This window comes from Mobula birostris, chromosome 15 (genome assembly GCF_030028105.1).
Source record: "Mobula birostris isolate sMobBir1 chromosome 15, sMobBir1.hap1, whole genome shotgun sequence".
NCBI lineage: Eukaryota > Metazoa > Chordata > Chondrichthyes > Myliobatiformes > Myliobatidae > Mobula > Mobula birostris.
The window spans coordinates 16,498,142-16,522,652 of NC_092384.1; the positions used below are offsets into that span (position 1 = coordinate 16,498,142).

The window sequence follows — 24,511 nt, forward strand, 5'->3', positions numbered from 1 at the left end:
AACAAAAGAGATGGTTGTTGACTTCAGTAGAGCACGGAGCGACCACTCTCCGCTGAACATTGATGGCTCCTCCATTGAGATCGTTAAGAGCACCAAATTTCTTGGTGTTCACCTGGCGGAGAATCTCACCTGGTTCCTCAACACCATCTCCATAACCAAGAAAGCCCAGCACCGTCTCTACTTTCTGCAAAGGCTGAGAAAAGTCCATCTACGCACCCCCGCCCCATCTTCACCATATGCTACAGAGGATATATCAAGCGCATCCTGAGCAGCTACATCACTGCCTGGTTCAGGAATTGCACCGTCTTGGATAGCAAGACCCTGCAGCGGATAGTGAGGTCAGCTGAGAAGATCATCGGGGTCTCTCTTCCCACTATTACAGACATCTACACCACACGCTGCACCCACAAAGCAAACAGCATTGTGAAGGACCTCACTTACCCCTCACACAAATTCTTCTCCCTCCTGCCATCTGGCAAAAGGTACCGAAGCATTCGGGCTCTCACGACCAGACTGTGCAACAGTTTCTTCCCCCAAACCATCAGACTCCTCAATACCCATGAGTCAAGACTGACATCTACATCATTTATTATTATATTGTAATTTGTCCTGTACTGTGCCTATTGTCTTGTTTATTGATTATTGTACTGCTCTGCACTGTTTTGTGCACTTTATGTAGTCCTGAGCAGGTCTGTAGTCTAGTGCAGTTTTTATGTTGTTTTACGTAGTCCAGTGTAGCCTTGTGTTGTCTCACATAGTCTAGTGTAGTTTTGTGTTGTTTCATGTAGCACCATGGTCCTGGAGGAACGTTGTTTCGTTTTTACTGTGTACTGTACCAGCAGCTTATGGTCGAAATGACAATAAACTTGACTTGACTTCAAAAGACAGAATCTTTTTCAAAGCTGAATTTTCCACAAATGCACTTAAGCATATTGTATATTCCATAATTATGTTTATGCCCTCCAGCCGAACCTCAAATAATGAGTCTCAAGTGGAGGACTTAAGCATAGTAGTTCAGTGTAAGCGAGTCAATCTGACATTCAAAACCAAGGCTTCATGTTCAAAGCACTGTGTTGACTTATAGTACCTTGTTACATCCTGAGCATAACTATATAACCCAGATACTGTAAATAAGACAAATGCTTGGACAATTTTCAAATTAAAACAGAGAATGGCAGAAAACCTACACAGGTAAGGCCACATCTATGCAAACAGAAACAAGAGTTTCCAAGTACAGGTTGAAGCCTTTCATCATAACATGACACTACAACATGGTTCAAGTTGTTTGTAGTCAAAATAAAAGGGCATCTGCAAGTTACATTTCATTTAATCTACACAGGGCTCATCCAGTTTCCTCTCCCACTGCTCACCTGTTTCTGTAGCCCACAAAAGCCTTGATGTGTAGATCCACTTGTACATCTTTTGGTGGAACAATGGGAACCTGGATATGTCCAGAGAGATTGTGTGCACTGGGATGAACGACATGAGACTCTCCATTAAATATACCCTCGGCGAAGATAAGTACAGCCCGAATGATTGTGTCTATATGGAAACACAGACTTGCAGTAAAATGAGGGAAATGCAAATAAATAATGTATAATTGACCAAACAAGTTTGCTAACTATACAAAGTAGTTTGCATAAATGATTGATTACATCTACCAAAAGATGAACATGTTGGTTTGACCCGGCTTTTTATGATGATAAGATAGTGCAATCACAAACACATGCCTTGCTGAATATGGGTACTAGATGCAGTTTCATGGGTATGCCCTTCAGATAGTGAAGCACAAAATAAACTTGTGAATATCAACTATGGAATTTCAAGTACAGTGCCTTCAAAAAGTTTTCAGCTCCCACAATCACAGATAAGATTAATGTACTACTTGACAATTGCTGTTGAGGCTAGTAGAATCAATGGCTGTAAAAATTACTGTCAGAGCCAATATCACTAATGCTCTTTGCCCACTGAGAAAATATTAAATATCATTAATGGTCTCCAGTCAGATTTTTTTTAAATGGTTGGCATGTAAAAAGGTAAATATATAGCTGGAAATGAAGTTATAATTCTGTGGCTTTCACAAGGAACTTCAGAAAAAGGGAAAGATTTGGAATTATGTACTTTTTCCACTTTCTTGGCACATCCCCAAGTGCTCTACAGCCTCAGAAATACTCATGAAAAACAAGAAAAATGACAGCCAAATTGCACACAACAAAGTCATTCAATCAAGCCTGTGTTGTGAAAATAACCAAATAATCAACTTAAGCAAGTTGATTATTAAGGGCTACATTTTGGCCAGGATGTCTGAAAGAACTCCAATGCCCTTTCTCCAAAATAACCATACAATCAATTGTCCCATTCATTTGTGTTGCCTGGATTTCCATCATCTGCAGATTTTCTTCTCAGTTATGTAGATTTTGTTCCCAACATTAGGTTTGCTGTATATGGATTAATAGTGAATCCATGTTCAAAACTAACTAATCAGCCAAGTTTGAAAACACCAGTACATTAAAAAAAAGATTCAAATAATAAACCTTGGAAATAATTTTTAAATCTAAAAGTTAGCAATTTTAATAATGGCAACAACTATAAAAAGGTTTAATTTCTTTGATACATCTCCTGGAATGTATAACTCAACATATCTTAAGGTAAATTTACCATTGAATGTAGAAATGTTCAGCTCCACATGTGGACTCTGGTTGTTAGTGCCCAAGTTAACAGACAGGCTTGTCTGCAGTTGTGTATTGGCTGGAATGATGCCCATCTGTCCATCCCCTTCCCCTCCAAGGGCATTCAAGGCAATCTGACACAAGTGAAACATGTACATAATTAACAGTTACTCATGCATCTATGACCTACAGTATATCTGGATTCTGAAAATCCCAGCCAAACATGAACATTAATTTCACACTTAGAAAAGCTCTCTGCAACTCTCTGAAACTTTTAGACCAGGGGTCGGCAACCTTTTTGCTTCTGTGGGCTGGATCGCGTATTAATGAGTGGACGGCGGGCCAGATAAATGCCATAAAAACTTGAAATATGGGAATTATCCATTTAAATACATCTAGTTATGCTTTGCCTTAAATTAATGAATAATGCATGCTAGAAAATCATCTGTGCTTAACCAAAGATGCCAATTAGTAATCAAAGAACTCAGTTTAGTTGCAATTTATTTCAATCAAGGCATCTTTTGAATCTATTAAAAGGACACAAACAATCTTTAAACATAAAACGTATGAACATGATGCATTGAATGGTGGTAAATTAAGTATAATAAAAAGAAAATTTTAATGCAAACAGTCAATAAATCAATGTGAAATTTGATACTGTTTGTTGCTTGAAAGCTTCTCAATATTGGGTGTCAGACTTGTTGATGCCAAGAGCAAGACATTATCCAGATGGGCATCAGTCAATCTTGTTCTCAAATGGTTCTTGGCATGCTTCATTTTTGAAAATAATTGCTCACACAGATTAGTGCTGCCAAACAATGATGCCATCTTTTTTGCATGGTCCACTAAGTTAGGATACTTCCCAGTTGGATGAATATATTTTCTATAGAAGTCAAGCATTGATACACCTTCAGAATGAAATATCAATCTCAATGCCGTCACACTGCATCTCAATCAATTCCATTTGAAAAATTTCTGATGCAGTGTCCACTTCCACATCAAATGGAGTAGCAAACAGCTTGAACTCATTTGCATGCAAGCGAAAATCAGCAAAACAAGATGAAAACTCTTCTCTCAATTCCTGGAGCATATTCACAAAAATGCCTGGATCTGCGCTTCACTTTTTTGAAAAGTGGAAAAATGTGTACAATTTCCTTTTTGAAGCCGGTACTCCCACAATTGCAGCTTTCTTTCAAAGGTCACAATATGACCATACATCTCATGTATTAGCTGATTTTTTCCTTGAAGTTGTAAATTCAAGTCATTTAAATGAGATGTAATGTCCACAAGAAATGCCAAGGTTGCAAGCCAATCAGGATCACGAAAATGTGAAGCATCCTCAATTTTGCTTTCAAGGAATATTGCCACCTCTTCATGCAATGCAAATATTCTTTCCGGCATTGACCCTCGGCTAAGTCAGCGTACAATGCAGAAATAAGCCAGGTCCCTATATTCTGCCTCCGTATCCAACAAAAATGGCTGAAACTGGTGATGATTCAATCCACAAGATAGGATCAAATTCACTGTTTTCACAACAATGTCCATAACATCCTTTAATTGGTGGGAGGAGAAGATGGCAGCGCGCCGCACGTGCGCAGCTCTCGGTTGAAAAATGATATCGTATCTGTTAGGTAGGAGCCGTGGACAATTCTGATTTGATGGAGAACGGATGTGAAAGCACAGAGGAAAATCTGGAGAAATTTCTGAAACGCCCGTTCGCTGCTGTCGTTACTGTGTGGTCAAGAATCTTTTGGAGGGTAGGCCTCAAAGCCCCTGGCCTTGCCTGCTTTTGGCGACCGAGAAGGAGGTCGAATCGTTTGGACAGTGTCGGAGACCTGATCAGAGCTCGAAGTTTTCGGATGACTCAGAGTCGGATTGTGGTCGGCATGGCAGGCAGAGTTTTTCTTCCTTCTCCTGTCTGCATGAGATGTGGGACATTTGAGAAACTTTGAGCTTTACTGTGCTCACTGACTTCTTCATCAAGTTATGGTATTTGTAACTATATGTTATAATTATGTGGTTTTGTCAGTTTTTTCAGTCTTGGTTTGTCCTGTGTTTTGTGATATCACACCGGAGGAAATAATGTATCATTTCTTAATGCATGCATTACTAAATGACAATAAAAGAGGACTACTTGTCTTCATAATCATATAATTTCAAAGACTTGGCATATAATGCCTCTTGATGGATAATGCAATGAATTTTAACCAGTTTATGTGCGATTCCAAGGTTTTCCATTTGTCCTTGCAGCAATGCGATGAATGAAACCTTTTTTCTGTCCCACCATTACTGGTGCCCCATCAGTTGTGATGCTAATTAGCTTCGATGCATTAAGTTTCAATGATTTCTGAAATCATTTTCAACAAAGCTTCAAAAATGTCTGTTCTAGTAACTGTGTCCTTCATAGGAATTAATTGAATAAACTCTTCAAAAATTTGAAAAGTTGAGGTCACTCCTCGCACAAACACTGCGAGCTGAGCAGTTCCTCTCAAGTCTGTGCTCTCATCAAGCGCAATTGAAACAAAATTGCAATTCGCTGCAGGCATCCCTTAAACAACTTTTAACATCTGCTGACATTTCTTCAACTCACCATGTGATCGTTCTTGCTGACAGGCTGATAGATGCAAATAAAGATTTCTTTTCAGGACAAACAATATCCACCACTGCCAGTAAACATTCTTTGACAAACTCTCCATCTGTAAAAGGCTTGATCTTTTCTGCAATACGTTTTGAGACCTCGTAGCTGGCACAGGTATTTCCTTCATTTTCACTGTTTTTCTTGGCAAAAAAATGACACTTGTTTTCTGAAACACACATCAAAGTTGCTGGTGAACGCAGCAGGCAGGCAGCATCTCTAGGAAGACGTACAGTCCACGTTTCAGGCCCAGACGTTTCAGGACTGTACCTCTTCCTAGAGATGCTGCCTGGCCTGCTGCGTTCACCAGCAACTTTTATGTGTGTTGCTTGAATTTCCAGCATCCGCAGAATTCCTGTTGTTTACTTGTTTTCTGAAACTAGCCTTCATTCGCTCAACTTCATCTTTCCTTGTAAACTTGTTAAAATTTCCACTATGTCGGGTCTCGTAATGTCACCTGATATTTGCCACCTTCTTCACAGCAACATTTTCTAGGCAAATGAGACAAACTGGTTTCTTTCTTTTTAAATCTTTTTATTAATTTCAAAATACAGAAACAAAACATAGCAATAATACAAATAGTAGGAGATATATTGTTACACTTAAAAAAAGTAATTGCAAAACCAAGTAGTGTAAATTAACAAAGCTCCCAAACATGTAGAACTAACCACGGATAATACAAAGCAAAAAAAAAAACATGAAAAAGAAAAAAAAACAAAACAAAAAAAAGCAAACCCCATCCCCAAAGAAAAACAAAATTAATCAACTAAACTAAAAGACTTGTGCAAAACTAACAACTTAAAAATGGAAAAGAAGAAAACCTCAGCGTCGACGACTCCATTCCCCTCCAACAACAGTACAGAGAGATAAAACAAGTTTGGAAATGATCAAATTACATCAAATGAAAATGCTGAATGAACGGCCTCCAAGTTTTTTCAAACTTAATGGAAGGGTCATAAACTGCACTTCTAATTTTCTCCAAATTCAAACACACCATAGTTTGTGAAAACCAAAGAAATACAGTAGGAGGATTAATCTCTTTCCAATTCAACAAAATGGACCTTCTAGCCATTAAAGTAAGAAATGCAAACATCCTTCATGATGAAGAGGTTAAATTATTTAAGTCTATCATTGGTAGTCCAAAGATAGCAGTAATTGGATGAGGTTGTAAGTCTATATTTAGGACCGTTGAAATAATATCAAAAATATCTTTCCAATATTTCTCCAACAAGGGACATGACCAAAACATGTGGGTTAAAGAAGCTATCTCGGAATGACATCTGTCACATATTGGATTAATATAAGAGTAATAACGAGATAGTTTATCTTTGGACATATGAGCCCTGTGCACTACTTTGAACTGTATCAGCCTATGCTTAGCACATACAGAGGATGAATTCACCAACTGAAGAATTTTTTCCCATTTTTCAGTCAGTATATTAGTCTCAAGTTCTCTTTCCCAGTCAGCTTTAATTTTATTAGAAGCATCAGAACATAGATTCATAATTATATTATATATAATTGCTACTACACTTTTCTGAGAGAGATTTAAATCTAAGATTTTTTTCCAAAGTGTCCATTGGATATGGGAGTGGAAAATTAGGAGAGACAGTAATTAAAAAGTTTCTAATCTGTAAATATCTAAAAAAGTGAGATCTGGGTAAATTATATTTATTAGAGAGTTGATCAAAAGACATAAAACAGTTATCCAAGAATAAATCGTGAAAAGATATTATACCTTTGGGTTTCCAATCAAAGTAAGCTTGATCCATCGTGGAAGGTTGAAAAAGAAAATTTGATATAATGGGACTTGCTAGAATAAATTGATTAAACCCAAAAAATCTTCGGAATTGAAACCATATACGTAAAGTATGCTTAACTATTGGGTTGTTCATTTGTTTATATGATTTAAAAGAAGTAAAAGGAAGTAAAGTTCCTAAAACCGAACCCAAGGAAAACCCCTGTAATGAATTAGATTCAAGATTTACCCAACGAGGGTTTAAAGATGCGTCCAAGTCTTGTAACCAAAATTTTAAATATCGAATATTAATTTCCCAATAATAGAATCTAAAATTTGGGAGGGCGAGCCCCCACTCCTTTTTAGATTTCTGTAGATATCTTTTACCTAACCTAGGATTTTTATTCTGCCAAATATATGAGGAAATTTTTGAACCTACATTATCAAAAAAAGATTTTGGGATAAAAATTGGAACCGATTGGAATATATACAAAAATTTGGGCAAAATGATCATCTTAATAGCATTAATCCGACCAATCAAAGACAAAGAGATTGGGAACCATTTGGTAAATAAAAGTTTAATCTGATCAATTAAAGGTAAAAAATTAGCTTTAAATAAATCTTTATATTTTTTCGTAATTGTTATCCCTAAATATATAAATGAATCAGTAACCAATTTAAATCGTAAATGTCCATAAATAGGTACATGCTTATTTAAAGGGAATAATTCACTCTTACTAAGATTCAAATTTGTAACCACAGAAGTTACTAAATTGAGCTAACAGATCTAGGATAGCAGGAATTGACTTCTCCGGGTTAGAGATGTATAACAACAAATCATCTGCATATAATGATAATTTATGTATTTCGTTTCCATGGGTAATACCAACAATATTTGGCGAGTCACGGATAGCAATTGCTAAAGGTTCAAGAGCAATATTAAATAGTAAAGGACTAAGAGGGCAACCTTGCCTAGTACCACGAAAAAGACGAAAAAAAGGAGATCTATAATTATTTGTACAAACCAAGGCTACCGGGGAGTAATATAACAATTTAATCCAAGATATAAATGTCAAATTAAAATTAAATTTCTCAAGAACATTAAATAAATAAGGCCATTCAACTCTGTCAAAGGCTTTCTCAGCATCTAATGAGATAATACATTCCGGGGTAGTAAATGAGGGGGTGTAAACAATATTCATTAACCTCCTAATATTAAAGGATGAATAGCAATTTTTAATAAATCCGGTTTGATCCATGGAAATAATTTGAGGTAACACCTTCTCCAGTCTAGTTGCTAGAATTTTTGAAAAAATTTTAGAGTCTACATTCAGAAGAGATATCGGTCTATATGATGCACAATCAGTAGGATCTTTATTCTTTTTAAGAATTAAGGAAATAGAGGCTTCATAAAACGATTGTGGTAATTTAACTAAACTGATTGCTTCCTTGAATATTCTAGACAACTTAGAAGAAAGAATGGAGAAAAAAATTTTTAAAAATTCCACTGTAAACCCATCCGGACCGGGTGCTTTACCGGAATTCAATGATGAGATTGCAGTTATTATTTCTTCCTCTGAAATGGAAGTTTCTAATGATAGGCAATCTTCAGGTGATAGTTTCGGAAAACTCAATTTACTTAAAAAATCATGCATGATATTAGAATCATGAGGAAAATCAGAGTGATATAGAGAGGTATAAAATTCTTGAAAGGTTTGGTTTATCCCAACATGATCAACTGTGAAAGTATCATCCTGTTTGCGAATCTTAGTAATTTGACGTTTAACCGAATCAAATTTCAATTGGTTAGCTAGTAATTTACCCGATTTATCGCTATGAATATAAAAATCACTTCTAGTTCTCATTAATTGATTTTCGATCGAGGATGTTAAGAATAAGCTATGTTCCAATTGGTGTTCAACTCTGTGTTTGTACAGCTCCTTACTGGGAGAAATAGCATATTTTTTATCGACTTCTTTAATTTTATCAACCAACAGAAGTATTTCATTGTTAATACGTCTTTTCAAACCAGCCGAATAGGAAATAATCTGACCACGGATATAAGCTTTAAAGGCGTCCCAAACAGTTCCGTTGGAAACTTCTTCCATAGTATTAGTTGAAAAGAAGAAATCAATCTACTCCTTTATAAATTTGACAAAGTCCTGATCTTGAAGCAAAATAGGGTTAAATCGCCATTGTCTGCTAGTACAAAAGGTATCCATTAACTTGATGGAAGGTTTCATTGGAGCATGATCTGAAATAGCAATAATGTCATAATTACACTCAACTACATATGGAATCAAACAAGAGTCAATCAGGAAATAATCAATTCGGGAAAAAGAACGATGTACATGTGAAAAAAAGGAGAATTCCTTATCATTTGGATTAAGAAATCTCCAAATTTCTGAAATCCCAGAATCCAACATAAAAGAGTTAATAATAGTAGCCGACTTATTCGGTAAAGCCGGACTACCTATGGATCTGTCCAACATGGGATTCAAACATAAATTAAAATCACCGCCCATTATCAACATATACTCGTTTAAATTAGGAAAGGAAGTGAGTAAGTGTTTAAAGAATTCAGGATAATCCACATTCGGAGCATAAACATTAACCATAGCGACCTTTTTATTAAAAAGTACCCCAGTAATTAACAGAAATCTGCCATTAGGATCTGAAATAATGTCTTGATGAATGAATGTAATTGAGGGATCAATAAAAATTGAAACGCCTTTAATTTTGGCTTGAGTATTTGAATGGTATTGTTGCTCTTTCCAAAACTTAAAGAAGCGTTGATTGTCCTCTTTCTTTACATGAGTCTCCTGTGCAAAAATAATATGAGCATTCAGTCTTTGGAACACTTTGAAAATCTTTTTCCGTTTTATTGGATGGTTTAAACCATTTGTATTCCAAGATACAAAATTAATAGAATGAGCCATAACTGAAAATTAACCCTTTGGTAAGTAAGGGGTTAACTATAATGTGAGCTCATGAAATCGGAAGAGGAATACATGCTTAGAGAGGAACCGGAAATCTCGACACTGCGGACATCTTTGTAGTTCTCAATCAGCCCAATAGAAAAAATTAGAAAAGAAAAAGACAACCCCCTCCCCCAACCCCAAGTAGAACCCTGAACTAAACCAGAGAAGGCTGAAGAAAGCACTAACTAATACTAACTTTAACCCCATTTCTGCAGGGGGCAACTCCAAAAATATATGTTAAATAGGTGACCTCCCGAAGACTAATATACGTGAAAAATAAACAGTATAGTAAATTAGTCTACATAGTAAAAATTACTAAAATATATGAAATAAAATAAACAGTATCAGTACATATAATTAGTTAATTATAAGCGAGTAAATAAAAAATCGCTTCCAAAAGAAGAAAAATAGGTTATGGGAAGAAAAAGCATAAGAGCATGGCATCCCGAAAAAAAACAAAGGAGATTATACAAAAAGAAAGACAAGTCGCCATTTTAATTATGCGAAAACCAAAAATAGGAAACATATAACTACAAATGATCGTTGGATCGGATCATTAGTAATAACGAAAAAGGAAAAGTTAAAACAAAAGGTTAACTAAGGGAAAATGATATTATTCACAGGAGATAAATATTCTATATAAGTTATAGAATAATCACTATAGTAATAAACAAAGAACAAAAATCTTAGACTTATAAAAAACCTTCATCGCACAGTAGTAGAAGGTTTATTTTGAAGAAAAACACCAGAGAGACAAAAAATTGGTGCTGGAAGCACCCGACACAGATTAAGAGAGGGAGTCTGTATCAGATGGGAAGTTATTATCCAAAAAGCTTCGAGCGGCAGTTGTAGAGTGGAAGACACGACGATTTCCATCGGGAAGAGAGATTCTGAGTCATGCAGGGTACAATAGTGCCGGTTTGAGATTTTTTTGATAGCATTCCGACATTAAAAGGTTTAAAAGTCAGTCGTTCCTTCATCACTTCAGGACTGTAGTCTTGAACTATCCTGAAGGAATGCTGACGATACTTGATCATCCCTTGTCGACGAGCGGTCTGGAGAAGTTGTTCTTTAACATTGACATAATGGAAACGAAGAATAACTGGTCTGGGTTTGGAAACAGCCGCTGCCGACTTTATCCACAGTATACGATGGGCGCGGTCGAGTAATGGAGGATCGTTGGGAAAAACTGAACCGAACAAATCCTTTAAAAGTTGAGCAAAGAATATTGCAGGATCTCCAACCTCAACGTCCTCGGGTAAGCCAATTAAACGTAAATTTTGTCTTCTCGATCGATTCTCAAGGTCAATAACTTTGGATTTAAGTTGTTGGAGCTGTTTAGTAGTCGAAGCTAGATTCTTCTCTAAGATCTCAACTTTTGTATCCATCTTCTGAGATTTAGTATCCAGCTCAGAAATTTTTGCATCGTGTTTTTGAACATCAGATTTCAGGGATTTCAAAGAATCCGTGATTGATTTTAAATCTTCATTGAGGCTTTGACAATGTTGTTCAAATTGAGCAGTTAAACTTTCAGATAATTTTATCCGATGCTGCTCAAACATTTCCTCCAAACACTTCATCATAACTTCGTAAGTTAATTCTGTTTGTTTAGAGTCACCTTTCTTTCCTCCATTCCCATCAGCGTCTTTCCCATCTTTGGTTTTAGATCTCGTACTCATTTCTTTGAGCTCAAAAGTTGCAGTTGACAAAAGGAAATCAATTAATCAGTAAGTCAGAGAGATAAAGTAAGTCTTCTGGTGTACTTAAAGTTGATTAAATCAAGGAGATCATAGGTTAAAAAGGATAACGGGAATGGAGCGAAGCCAGAGAGACGACCTCACTCCTTGAGCGCTCCCTGCAGAATCGACAAACTGGTTTCCCAGCTTGCTCGATGAAGAAGTAATCTAGTGTCCAAGCACCTTGGAAATTTCGGCACTCAGTGTCTACCTTCCTGCATTTTGCATTCATTGCCATTGGAATTATTTTGACTCTGGAAAAGGGTGCAAATAGTCCCAGATCAGGGCAACTATTGCAAAGAGGCAGGAGATTGTGCATATGAGAAGCCAACCATCTATGAGACCATAATTCTCCTCATATCCGTACTTTTCCAGAAGAACCTTTTTGGCAGTGTCATCCAGGGCATTTTTCACAGCCGCACCATCCCACTTGTCAATCTTAATAGGTTTGTCATCAATCTTCCATTTGGACAGGAAGCCATTGTTAGTTCCCCGCGACGCCATCTTCTCGCTCGAGCTGCGTCCCTGATTTTATTTCGAAATGCAAGTTATTCAACACGTATCATAGCACATGTAAATATCCGGATACTTAGCATGGATTTCTTGTTAAAACACAGTGACGCAGTTTCTGTTTACAAATTTGAACGATCCCATCTGAAAATCTGTGCATGCACGGAGAGTATCTAATACATATTAATAAGGTAGTCTGCTTTCCCGTCATTCATATATACCAGTGTTTGGTTTGGAATAAAACGGAACCTGGGGCCAGTGTAACAAAACACCATGCATGTCCATCAGTGTGGTCGCATGAAACACTCAGAATAAGGAAAAAAGTCGCTCGCGGGCCGGTTAAGCATAGTATACCAATATTTGCTCACAGGCCAGATGTGGCCCGCAGGCCATAGGTTGCCTACCCCTGTTTTAGACCATGATTTTAATATTACCATACACTTCATTGGCAGGGATAAATGCTTTATATATTGCAAACTGGAAATAAGCAAAATGAAAATCAAAGACAAGCTTATTTTTCTACCATGTTCATAAATTGAGTGGAGTTAGCAGACCAGTAGCACTGATGTGGGCAGCACAGTGTCCTGCTGACACCGAGCTCTCAGTGAGCCTGGTTCATTCCTGACTTCACTAGCTATCAGTGTGGAGTCTGTGTTTGTCCCATGACACAGATTTGCCCTGGATGCTGTTGTTTCCTCCAACACCTAAAAACATACAGGTTAATTAGTTCCTGTAAATTATGCCTGGTGCAAATGGATGGCAGTTAAATCAATGAAGGGTGTGTGTGTGTGGGTGGGGGGGGGATTGTAGTGGAGAATTGATGTGTGAATTATTGGGATATAAATGAGGAAAAGAAACGGATCAGAATGCACAACAGTCAACTTAGACTCGGCAAAATGATTGACCTTGTATGATGTAAGAAAATATTATCAGTCCACGATCCTAACAATTTACAACAGTTATTAGATACCTGAGGAATTGGCACCATCAACTACTATAACCACATTTGCTGACAAACCAACCTTTGAACTTTCCTCATAGTTCCGCAGCTCAAGCAATAGATTCTGTTTGCGTTGGCTCAGTTCACGAATTAAATCTTGTTCTGCATTGCTGTCCATCAGATTTCCTTTCATCTCCCGGCTGGCAGGCAGGTAGCCTCGAACTACAGAACAGAGGACAAATAATTTACACAGCGATTCTAGTGCTCTAGAAATGCAGATCTCACCCATGGGTATTCTTCATATATAACCATACAACAATTACAGCATGGAAACAGGCCATCCTGGCCCTTCTAGTCCGTGCCGAATTCTTACTCTCACCTAGTCCCACTGACCTGCACTCAACCCATAACCCTCCATTCCTTTCCTGTCCATATATCTATCCAATTTAACTGTAAAAACAATTGGCGTCCACACCAGGCATTTTTGAAAATACCTCTGTCCACATTAAAACAGGTATTTGGGCTATCATGTTTGCTGTTCTGTGCTGGGGCAGCAGGCTGAGTGTAGCAGACACCAACAGAAACAACAAACTCATTCGTAAGGCCAGTGATGTTGTGGGGATGGAACTGGACTCTCTGATGGTGGTGTCTGAAAAGAGAACAACGTGAGAGAGGTCTGGAGGGGGATGAGGACCATCACTGGGTTCCGGCAAACTTGCAACAGAGGAGCGGAAGGCAGTGTGGACAGGGCCAATGAACTTAACCTGTTCTTTAACAGATTTGACATTGTGGCCCCTGCCCATCACCCACATGAGCCACCTGTTGTCGGCTCCCAACCAACACTCTCCCCTCCTACCCCTCCTCACAGTCCCCCACCCTGCTCTCATGACTATACTCCTTCCCCACACGAAACCAACATGGTGGGCTTCACAGCTGAACAGGTGAGAAGACAGCTGAAACGTCTCAACCCAAGCAAGGCTGCAGGACCGGATGGTGTCAGTACCAGGGTGCTCAAAGCCTGTGCCCCTCAGCTATGTGGAGTACTTTGCCATGTATTCACCCTCAGCCTGAGGCTCCGGAGGGTTCCTGTACTGTGGAAGATGTCCTGCCTCGTCCCTGTGCCGAAGATGCCGCGCCCCGGTGGCCTCAATGACTACAAACCGGTGGCATTGACCTCCCACATCATGAAGACCCTGGAGAGACTTGTTCTGGAGCTGCTCCGGCCTATGGTCAGGCCACACTTAGATCCCCTCCAGTTCGCCTACCAGCCCCGACTAGGAGTTGAGGATGCCATCGTCTACCTGCTGAACTGTATCTACGCCCACCTGGACAAGCCAGCGAGCACTGTGAGGGTCATGGTTTTTGACTTCTCCAGTGCATTCAACACCATCCACCCTGCTCTGCTGGGGGAGAAGCTGACAGCGATGCAGGCGGATGCTTCCCTGGTATCATGGATTCTTGATTACCTGACTGGCAGACCACAGTACGTGTGCTTGCAACACTGTGTGTCCGACAGAATGATCAGCAGCACTGGGGCTCCACAGGGGACTGTCTTGTCTCCCTTTCTCTTCACCATTTACACCTCGGACTTCAACTACTGCACAGAGTCTTGTCATCTTCAGAAGTTTTCAGATGACTCTGTCATAGTTGGATGCATCAGCAAGGGAGATGAGGCTGAGTACAGGGCTACGGTAGGAAACTTGGTCACGTGGTGTGAGCAGAATTATCTGCAGCTTAATGTGAAAAAGAGTAAGGAGCTGGTGGTAGACCTGAGGAGAGCTAAAGTATCGGTGACCCCTGTTTCCATCCAAGGGGTCAGTGTGGACATGGTGGAGGATTACAAATACCTGGGGATACAAATTGACAATAAACTGGACTGGTCAAAGAACAGTGAAGCTGTCTACAAGAAGGGTCAGAGCCGTCTCTATTTCCTGAGGAGACTGAGGTCCTTTAACATCCGCCGGACGATGCTGAGGATGTTCTTCGAGTCCGTGGTGGCCAGTGCTATCATGTTTGCTGTTGTGTGCTGGGGCAGCAGGCTGAGGGTAACAGAGGGTAAAGAATCAACAAACTCATCCGTAAGGCCAGTGATGTTGTGGGGATGGAACTGGACTCTCTCACGGTGGTGTCTGAAAAGAGGATGCTGTCTAAGTTGCATGCCATCTTGGACAATGTTTCTCATCCACTACATAATGTACTAGGTGGGCACAGGAGTACATTCAGCCAGAGACTCATTCCACTGAGATGCAGCACAGAGCGTCATAGGAAGTCATTCCTGCCTGTGGCCATCAAACTTTACAACTCCTCCCTTGGAGGGTCAGACACCCTGAGCCAATAGGCTGGTCCTGGACTTATTTCCTGGCATAATTTACATATTACTATTTAATTATTTATGGTTTTATATTGCTATATTTATACTCTATTCTTGGTTGGTGCAAGTGTAACGAAAACCAATTTCCCTCAGGATCAATAAAGTATGACTATGACTATCTCCTCCTACTGGGCATGCGCAGGACACATCTACAGAAAACAAACGAAGAGGAGGCGGTATTCTATTTCCGTTCCCACCACACACTGGTTCAGCCAGGTTGTCTCCAAAACCGCCGGTCTTTATACAGTTGATATCGACGTTGACGTTGTGCAGATCCATTGCACAGCAACTGTGAGCACAAACAACGCCTTTTTGTACGTAGATATGCTGCCTGTACGTGGTAGGTAGCTATGTTTAACTCCAAAAAAGCTATTAATGTAGACAATAAAGTAAACAACACACGCATGAAGCCGTCTACCGTTGTTGTTGTGGTGTTGGAGGTTGCGTTCAAGAAAACAATGAAATGCTGCGCTGCCACCACCATCTGTTCCTGCACGTCATGACAGCGTTTTTAGAAATAGCCGGTTACCCCATACACACTACGCCGGCTATTAGGCGTTTTCAGATTTATTCACTCTGGAGAGCGTTTCTGTAAAGCTCCGTTTTTGGGGGAGGAAAATGCTGTTTCAGTGTGGACGGAGGGTCAAAACGAAGAGAAAAAGCTTCGGTTATGGATTTACCCGGTCTAGTGTGGACGTAGCCTAAGTCAAAAGTAAATAAATCATTGGCCTGGTTAAAAGGAACAAACTGAATAATCACATCCCATTGTGTCTAACATTGGAATTGGGCACCTTTGTAGAGAAAAACACATTTTAAGAATATTATAACATTTTAAAAGGGGCAGGTTAAAAAATACACAGATTTAGTAAAGGAACATCATGTCAGATTAATTAGAATTTTTGAAACAATTGCAGGTAAGAGCAATGAAGTTACTGCATTAGGTTAAGTTTCTATGGTTTTAGGAAACCTTTGATAGGATACCACAAGGCAAACTGAAGAGCAATGTGAATCTCTGAGAACACAAAGACAAGCAGCATATTCAATTGGTACATGAGTAGTAAACAAAAAGGAAATTATTAACAGTGTTATCTGAGTTTTCTACGCAATTGGAATCTGCAGGAGTCTGTATAGGACTCCTCATCTTTTCATTATTACACTAATTTAGACTTGTATATAGGGGTTATGATAACAATTCTAATGAAGTGTTTTGACCAGAAATGTTGACTTTTTATTCCTTTGCATTGATGCTGCCTGACCTTCTGAGTTCCTTCAGCATTCTGTGTACGTTATGATAACAATGTTTGTAAATGATACAGAAATAGGTCGTGGTAATTGATAGCAAGAAAAGAAGATGCAACTTGCAGGAAACGATTAATGAAGTGTCATGTGAGCATAAAGATGACAAACAGGATTCATTCTGAAAATATAAACACAAGATATTATACAGATGCTAGAAACTTAGAACAACACACACACACACACACACACACACAAAATGCTGGAGAAACTCAGCAGATCAGGCAACATCAATGGAAATCAATAAACAGTTGATGTTTCAGGCTGAGACTTTTCTGCAGGAATCATTCTGAAAAAACTTGAGGTAATGCATTTGGGGAGACTGAACTGGCAAGTGTACCAATAAACTGTACACTGAAGTGTAAAACTGAAGAACGACCTTGGAGTGTAGGTCCACTTCTTCTTGCAAGCATGATAGGTAATGTTAGGAAAGTATACATGACATGCTTCATCACCTGAGAACATGGAGGACTTACTTGAACTGTATAAAACACACAGCTAGAGTACTGTTTACTGTATTTGGTCATCACAGTACACAAAAGGTTTGGGGCAGACGGGAAAGCCTTTCCCTCAGACAAGATCATAAACTACAGAGCATCAGTCTAAAGTAGAAGGACGGACAGAATAATTATATGGAAGTTGAAGAAAATAACTTTTACACAGGAATGGCAAGAATATGAAAGTTTCCACATGAAAGGATGGCAGACTTTCAAGTTAACTATAACCAAAAAGGGCAATGGATTGAGAGATGGAAAATGGATTTATTCCAAACAGCTCTTTTTAAGACTACAACAATTAAAAGGGAAAGAAACTCTTTCTGTACCATACAGTTCCCTCATTCACTGCTGTCCTAGAATCAGCAGTACTTTGGAATGAACAAACTCAGGACAGTTTGGGAATTCAAATGCACTCCTTCTGATCTACCAGGGAGACCCAACTTTTTGCTCTTAAACAATTACTTTTCTCTTTCAGTTACTCCCTTTCAAAACTTACATTATGATTCATGCCAAATCATTGGTCCAAAGACATACTACAGGAAAAAAAAGTAAGCTTTATTTACCTTCTCCTTCTGTTGAGCAGCAGATTAGCTGTGTCTGTCCATCCATCCTGTAATCTTCCTCCACAATTCCAGCAATAGAGGAGCTAAAGTTATCTTTAAAGATGACTTCACCAGTACGGTCACTGCGTGCATCAATCTATCAAATACACATTTGGTTAATGATCACAATTATCATGAATGGCAATGACACATTTGTAGCTCTTTGACACATTTACTCTTACTTAGCACAGTGAACTCCTTTTCTCCTGAAATAAAACAATCCAATAAATACAACACAAGACCAAGGAGATATAAAGATCAGTTATCACAATCAATACTTGTACCATGTAGAGTAGTGTAAAGCACAGTTGCAAAGAACATTACATGTAGTTAATGAATTAATATGAAATGAGAGCAACAAAGCTAATTGCCAAGGCAGTGGAGGAAATAAAACTGCTAAATTAATCACCTCAAAGATACTTTCAGGGGTTCTGTAGGGTTAGAACAGAGAACATTAGAGCATAGTACAAGCCCTTTGGCCCATGCTGATGTTCTGACCTTAAAATTATGCCCCCTCGTATAAGTGATTTCTGCCCTGGGAAGAAGTCTCTGGCTATCCACTTGATGAATGCCTCTTTATCATCTTCTACACTTTTATCAAGTAACTACTTGCTCATGCCACCTATCCTCATAACGTTACTGAGTTATACCAAGTTACTAGCCATTCTGCTCATGGACAATACAGAAATAAATAAGAATGTGAAATTGTATAATAGATCCGACTGCTGGGCTACCTTATTTCCAATCAAAGCAACAACTACCTCCTAAATCTACAATCCTAATCAACACCAAGCAACAGCTACCTACATTCTATCATTGCTATCCATGCAGTTCTGATACATTCTTGGAACTTTTGTTACAAATCTTTAGAGCTTGCAAAACCAGTAACAATCCTTATCCAGTCACTGTACTTCTCACACTTTGGAACAGGGTTGTCTGAGACCATAAGAACATAAGGTATAGGAGCAGAAGTAGATCATTTGGCCCATCGAGTCTGCTCCATCATTCAATCATGGGCTGATCCAATTTTTCCAGTCATCTCCACTCCCCTGCCTTCTCCCCATACCCTTTGATGCCCTGCATAATCAAGAACTTATCTATCTCTGCCTTAAATACACCCAATAAACTGCCTCCACAGCCGCTCGTGGCAACAAATTCCACAAATTTACCACCCTCTGACTAAAGTAATTTCTCCGCATCTCTGTTCTAAATAGACGTCCTTCAACCCTGAAGTCGTGCCCTCTTGCCCTAGACTCCCCTACCATGGGAAATAACTTTGCCATATCTAATCTGTTCAGGCCTTTTAACATTTGGAATGTTTCTGTGAGATTCCCCTGTCATTCTCCTGAACTCCGGGGAATTCAGCCCAAGAACTGCCAGACGTTCCTCATATGATAACCCTTTCATTCCTGGAATCATTCTCGTGAATCTTCTCTGAACCCTCTCCAATGTCAGTATATCCTTTCTAAAATAAGCAGCCTAAAACTGCACACAATACTCCATGTGTGGTCTCACAAGTGCCTTATACAGCCTCAACATCACTTCTCTGTTCTTATATTCTATACCTCTAGAAATTAATGCTAACATTGCTTTTGCCTTCTTCACCACCGACTCAACCTAGAGGTTTAACCTTTCGGGTATCTTGCACAAGGACTCCCAAGTCCCTTTATCTCTGCATTTTGAATTCTCTCCTCCATCTAAATAATAGTCTTCCCATTCATTTCTTCCACCAAAGTGCATGGCCATATACTTTCCAACATTGTATTTCATTTTCCACTTCTTTGCCCATTTCCCTAAACTATCTAAATCTCTCTGCAGACTCTCTGTTTCCTCAACACTACCTGCTCCTCCACCTATCTTTGTATCATCGGCAAAGTTAGCCCCAAATCCATTAATACCGTAGTCCAAATCATTGACATACATCGTAAAAAGCAGCAGTCCCAACACCAACCCCTGAGGAACTCCACTGGCAACCAGCAGCCAGCCAGAATAGGATCCCTTTCTTCCCACCCTCTGTTTTCAGCCAATCAGCCAATGCTCCACCCACACTAGTAATTTCCCTGCAATTCCATGGGCTCTTATCTTGCTAAACAGCCTCATGTGCGGCACCTTGTCAAAGGCCTTCTGAAAATCCAAGTACACCACATCTATTCCATGTCCTTTGTCTGCTCTGCTTGTAACTTCTTCAAAAAATTGTAGTAGATTAGTCAGGCAGGATTTTCCTTTCAGGAAACCATGCTAGCTTTGGCCTAGCTGTCATGTGCCTCCAGGTAAGCCATAATCTCATCCCTAACAATCAGATCCAACAACTTCCCAATCACTGATGTCAGGCTAACAGGTCTATAGTTTCCTTTCTGCTCCCTCCCACCCTTCTTAAATAGCAGAATAACATTTGCAGTTTTCCAGTCATCTGGTACAATGCCAGAATCTATCGATTCTTGAAAGATCATTGTTAATGCCTCTGCAATCTCTCCAGCTACTTTCTTCAGAACTCGAGGGTGCATTCCATCAGGTCCAGCAGATTCATCCACCCTTAGACCATTGAGCTTCCTGAGTACCTTCTCAGTCGTAATTTTCACTGCACATACTTCACTTCCCTGGCGCTCTTGAATGTCAGGTATACTGCAGATGTCTTCCACTGTGAAGACTGATGCAAAATACGCATTCAGCTCCTCTGCCATCTCTGCACCTCTCAATACAATATCTCCAGCGTCATTTTCTATGAGTCCTTTATCTACCCTCAACTCTCTTTTACCCTTTATATACTTAAAGAAGCTTTAGTACTTCTTTGATATTAGTTGCCAGCTTCCTTTCATAATTCATCTTTTCCTTCCTAATGGCCTTCTTAGTTTCCTTCTGCAAGTTTTTAAAAGCTTCCCAATCCTCCATCTTCCCACTAGCTTTGGCTTCCTTGTATGCCCTCTCTTTTGCTTTTAGTTTGGCTCTGGCTTCACTTGTTAATCACGGTACTGTTCTTCCATTCGAAAATTTCTTATTTGGAATATATCTGTCTTGCACTTCCCTCATTTTTTGCAGAAACTCCAGCCATTGTTACTCTGCTATCCTTTCTGCTGGTATTGGCCAGCTGCCATCTCATGTCATTGTAATTTCCTTTATTCCACTGAAATACCAAAAAATATCTTTCCAAAACTTTTCCAAGAGAGGGCAGGACCAGAACATATGAGTCAAAGAAGCCACCTCAGAGTGACATCTGTCACAAACAGAATTTATATGAGAGTAAAAACGAGCTAGTTTATCTTTAGACACGTGGGCCCTATGCACTACTTTAAATTGTATCAGCATATGTTTAGCACACATAGAGGAAGAGCTAACTAACTGAAAAATTTTCTCCCATTTCTCTATAGGCAAGTGAACTTGAAGTTTCCTTTCCCATTCATTTTTAATTTTATCAGATATACCTGGCTGTATTTTCATAATTATATCATAAATAATTGCTATTAATCCCTTCTGATAAGGATTTAAGCCTAAAATGTTTTCCGTAATATCAGTTGGGTATGAAATCAGAAATGTAGGCAGCAAGGTATTTAAAAAGTTTCTTATTTGTAAATATCTAAAAAAAAGGGATCTGGGTAAGTTATATTTATTAGACAACTGTTCAAAAGACATGAAACAGTTATTCAAAAATAAATTACGGCAACATGTTATATCCTTCATTTTCCATATCAAAAAGGCTTGATCCATAACAGAGGGTTGGAAAAAAATTAGATACAATAGGGCTTGATAATATAAATGTATTCAAACCATAAACTTTACGGAATTGGAACCATATTAGTAATGTGTGTTTAATTATTGGATTAACCATTTGTTTATTCAATTTAGAAAACACAAAGGGCAGTGAAGATCCTAAAATAGAAACTGATGAAAACCCTTGTACAGAGTAACTTTCGAGATTTACCCATTGTGGACTTGGAATTATATCCCAATCTTGAGTCCAAAATATTAAATATCAAATATTAATTGCCCAATAATAGAATCTTAAATTTGGCAATGCTAAACCACCATCTTTCTTGGACTTCTGTAGATATTTTCTACTTAACCTAGGATTTTTATTCTGCCATATCCAAGAGGAAATTTTAGAATCAATAGTAACAAAAAAAGATTTAGGAATAAAAATTGGTACCACTTGAAACAGATGTAAAAATTTAGGTAGAATAATCATTTTAATAGCATTAATTCGGCCAATCAGTGATAGAGACAATTTGGACCATTTAGTAAGCAATTGTTCAACCTGACTAATTAACGGTAAAAAATCGAGCTTGAATAAGTCCTTATGCCTCTTAGCACTCTTAACCCCCAAATTGTCAGTAATCAATCTAAATGGTGAACATCTGTAAATGGAAGCCTGCACGTTTAATGGAAAAAGTTCACTCTTGCTAAGATTCAATTTATAACCAGAAAAACTACTAAACTGAGCAAGCAAAGATAATACTGCCAGAATGGATTTCTAAGGGTTAGAAAAATATAATACTAAATCATCTGCAAATAGTGATAACTTATGTATCTCATTCCCACGGGTAATACCAAATATATTAGGAGAGTCACGAATAGCAATAACTAGCAGTTCCAGGAAAATATCAAATAATAATGGACTAAGAGGGCAACCCTGCCTAGTACCACAGAATAACTGAAAAAAGGGAGATCTTTGATTATTGGTAAATACCGAAGCCAAAGGAGTAAGGCGTATCAATTTAATCCAAGATATAAATATCGGACTAAAATTGAATTTCTGAAACGTATTAAACAGATATGTCCATTTGACTCTATCAAAAGCTTTCTCATCATCCAATGAGATGATGCATTCTGGAGTTCTAGGTGAAGAAGTATAAACAATATTCATTACTGCTTCTTTAATATTAGGAGATTAACGATTTTTAACAAATCCAGTCTGATCAACAGAAATAATTTGAGGCAATACATTCTCCAGTCTTGTTGCCAATATTTTAGAAAAAATCTTAGAATCCACATTCAGCAAAGATATAGGCCTATAAGATGCACATTCAGTAGGATCCTTTATCTTTTTTAAGAATTAGGGAAATAGAAGCTCGATAAAAGGATTGTGGTAATTTACCTATAAATACTGCATCCTTAAAGATTCTACATAACCAAGGAGAAAGTATAGTAGAAAAGGAATTTAAAAATTCTACTGTATAACCGTCTGGACCAGGTGCTTTACCTAAATTCATCGAGGAAATAGAATTCTTTATTTCTTCTACCATAATAGGTACATCTAATTTTAAACGTTCATTGGGTGGTAATTTTGGAATATTCAATTTCTTTAAAAATTCGTGCATTATAGTGGAATCATCAGGAAATTCTGATTGGTATGAAGAAGTATAAAATTCTTGAAAGGATTTATTTATCTCATCATGATCAATTGTCAGAGTACCATCTTTTTTACGAATCTTAACAATCTGGTCTTTAACCGAAGCCGATTTCAGTTGAATAGCCAGTAGTTTCCCAGTTTTATCACCATGCATACAGAATTGACTCCTAGTTTTAATTAATTGATTTTCAATCGAAGATGATAGTAATAGACTATGTTCCATTTTACTATTACTATTTAACTATTTATGGTTTTATTACTATTTATTATTTATGGTGCAACTGTAACGAAAACCAATTTCCCCCGGGATCAATAAAGTATGACTATGACTATGAAGTTCGACTCTCTCTTTATAAAGCTCCTGATTAGGAGCAATAGAATATTTCTTGTCAATTTCTTCAATCTTGTCAACCAGCTTAAGTATTTCATTATTAGTTCGCTTTTTCAATCCAGCAGAATATGAAATAATTTGTCCACGAATATATGCTTTAAAAGTATCCCATAGTACCCCGCTGGAAATTTCCTCCGTAAAATTCATTTTGAAAAATAAATCAATCTGTTCCTCACTAAAATTAACAAAGTCTGAGTTCTGAAGCAAAGTGGTGTTAAATCGCCATTGTCTAGTAATAGAAGATGTATCCATTGACTTAATAGATAGTTTCAATGGAGCATGATCAGAAACAGCAATGGAGTCATATTTGCAATCAACAACAAGTGGAATTAATCGAGAGTCAATAAGAAAGTAATCAATTCTGGAATAATGATGATATACATGTGAAAAGAATGAAAACTCTTTATCGTTGGGGTGTAAGAATCTCCAAATTTCTGAAGTTCCAGAGTCAACCATAAAAGGGTTAATAAAGAGTAGCCGATTTGTTCGGAAGTGCCTGATTAGACATAGATCTATCCATCAAAGGATTTAAACAACAGTTAACATCTCTACCCATAATCATCATATAATTTTTTTTAAGTTAGGAAGGGTTGTAAAGATATGTTTAAAAAATTCAGGAGAATCAACATTTGGACCATAAACATTAACCATAACAACATTTTTGTTAAATAACAAACCAGTAATTAGCAAAAATCTACCATTTGGATCTGAAATAGTCTCATGATGCACAAATGAAATTGAAGGATCTGTAAAAATAGAAACGTCTTTCACTTTGGCCTGTGAATTAGAATGGTCCTGTTA

General features: G+C 38.1%; 1 protein-coding gene across 3 annotated transcripts in view; it reads right to left on the bottom strand.

Annotated features, from left to right (window-relative positions):
• Positions 1–24,511, bottom strand: part of bbs2 (Bardet-Biedl syndrome 2) — a 171,141-nt gene that overhangs the window by 85,866 nt on the left and 60,764 nt on the right. For all 3 annotated transcript variants that reach the window (XM_072279369.1, XM_072279368.1, XM_072279371.1), the window contains 4 exons: positions 17,937–18,072; positions 13,292–13,431; positions 2,659–2,803; positions 1,371–1,542 (listed from right to left, as the gene is read on the bottom strand). In XM_072279369.1, coding sequence (XP_072135470.1) covers positions 1,371–1,542; positions 2,659–2,803; positions 13,292–13,431; positions 17,937–18,072 — 593 coding nt within the window. The remainder of the gene's footprint in view (positions 1–1,370; positions 1,543–2,658; positions 2,804–13,291; positions 13,432–17,936; positions 18,073–24,511) is intronic.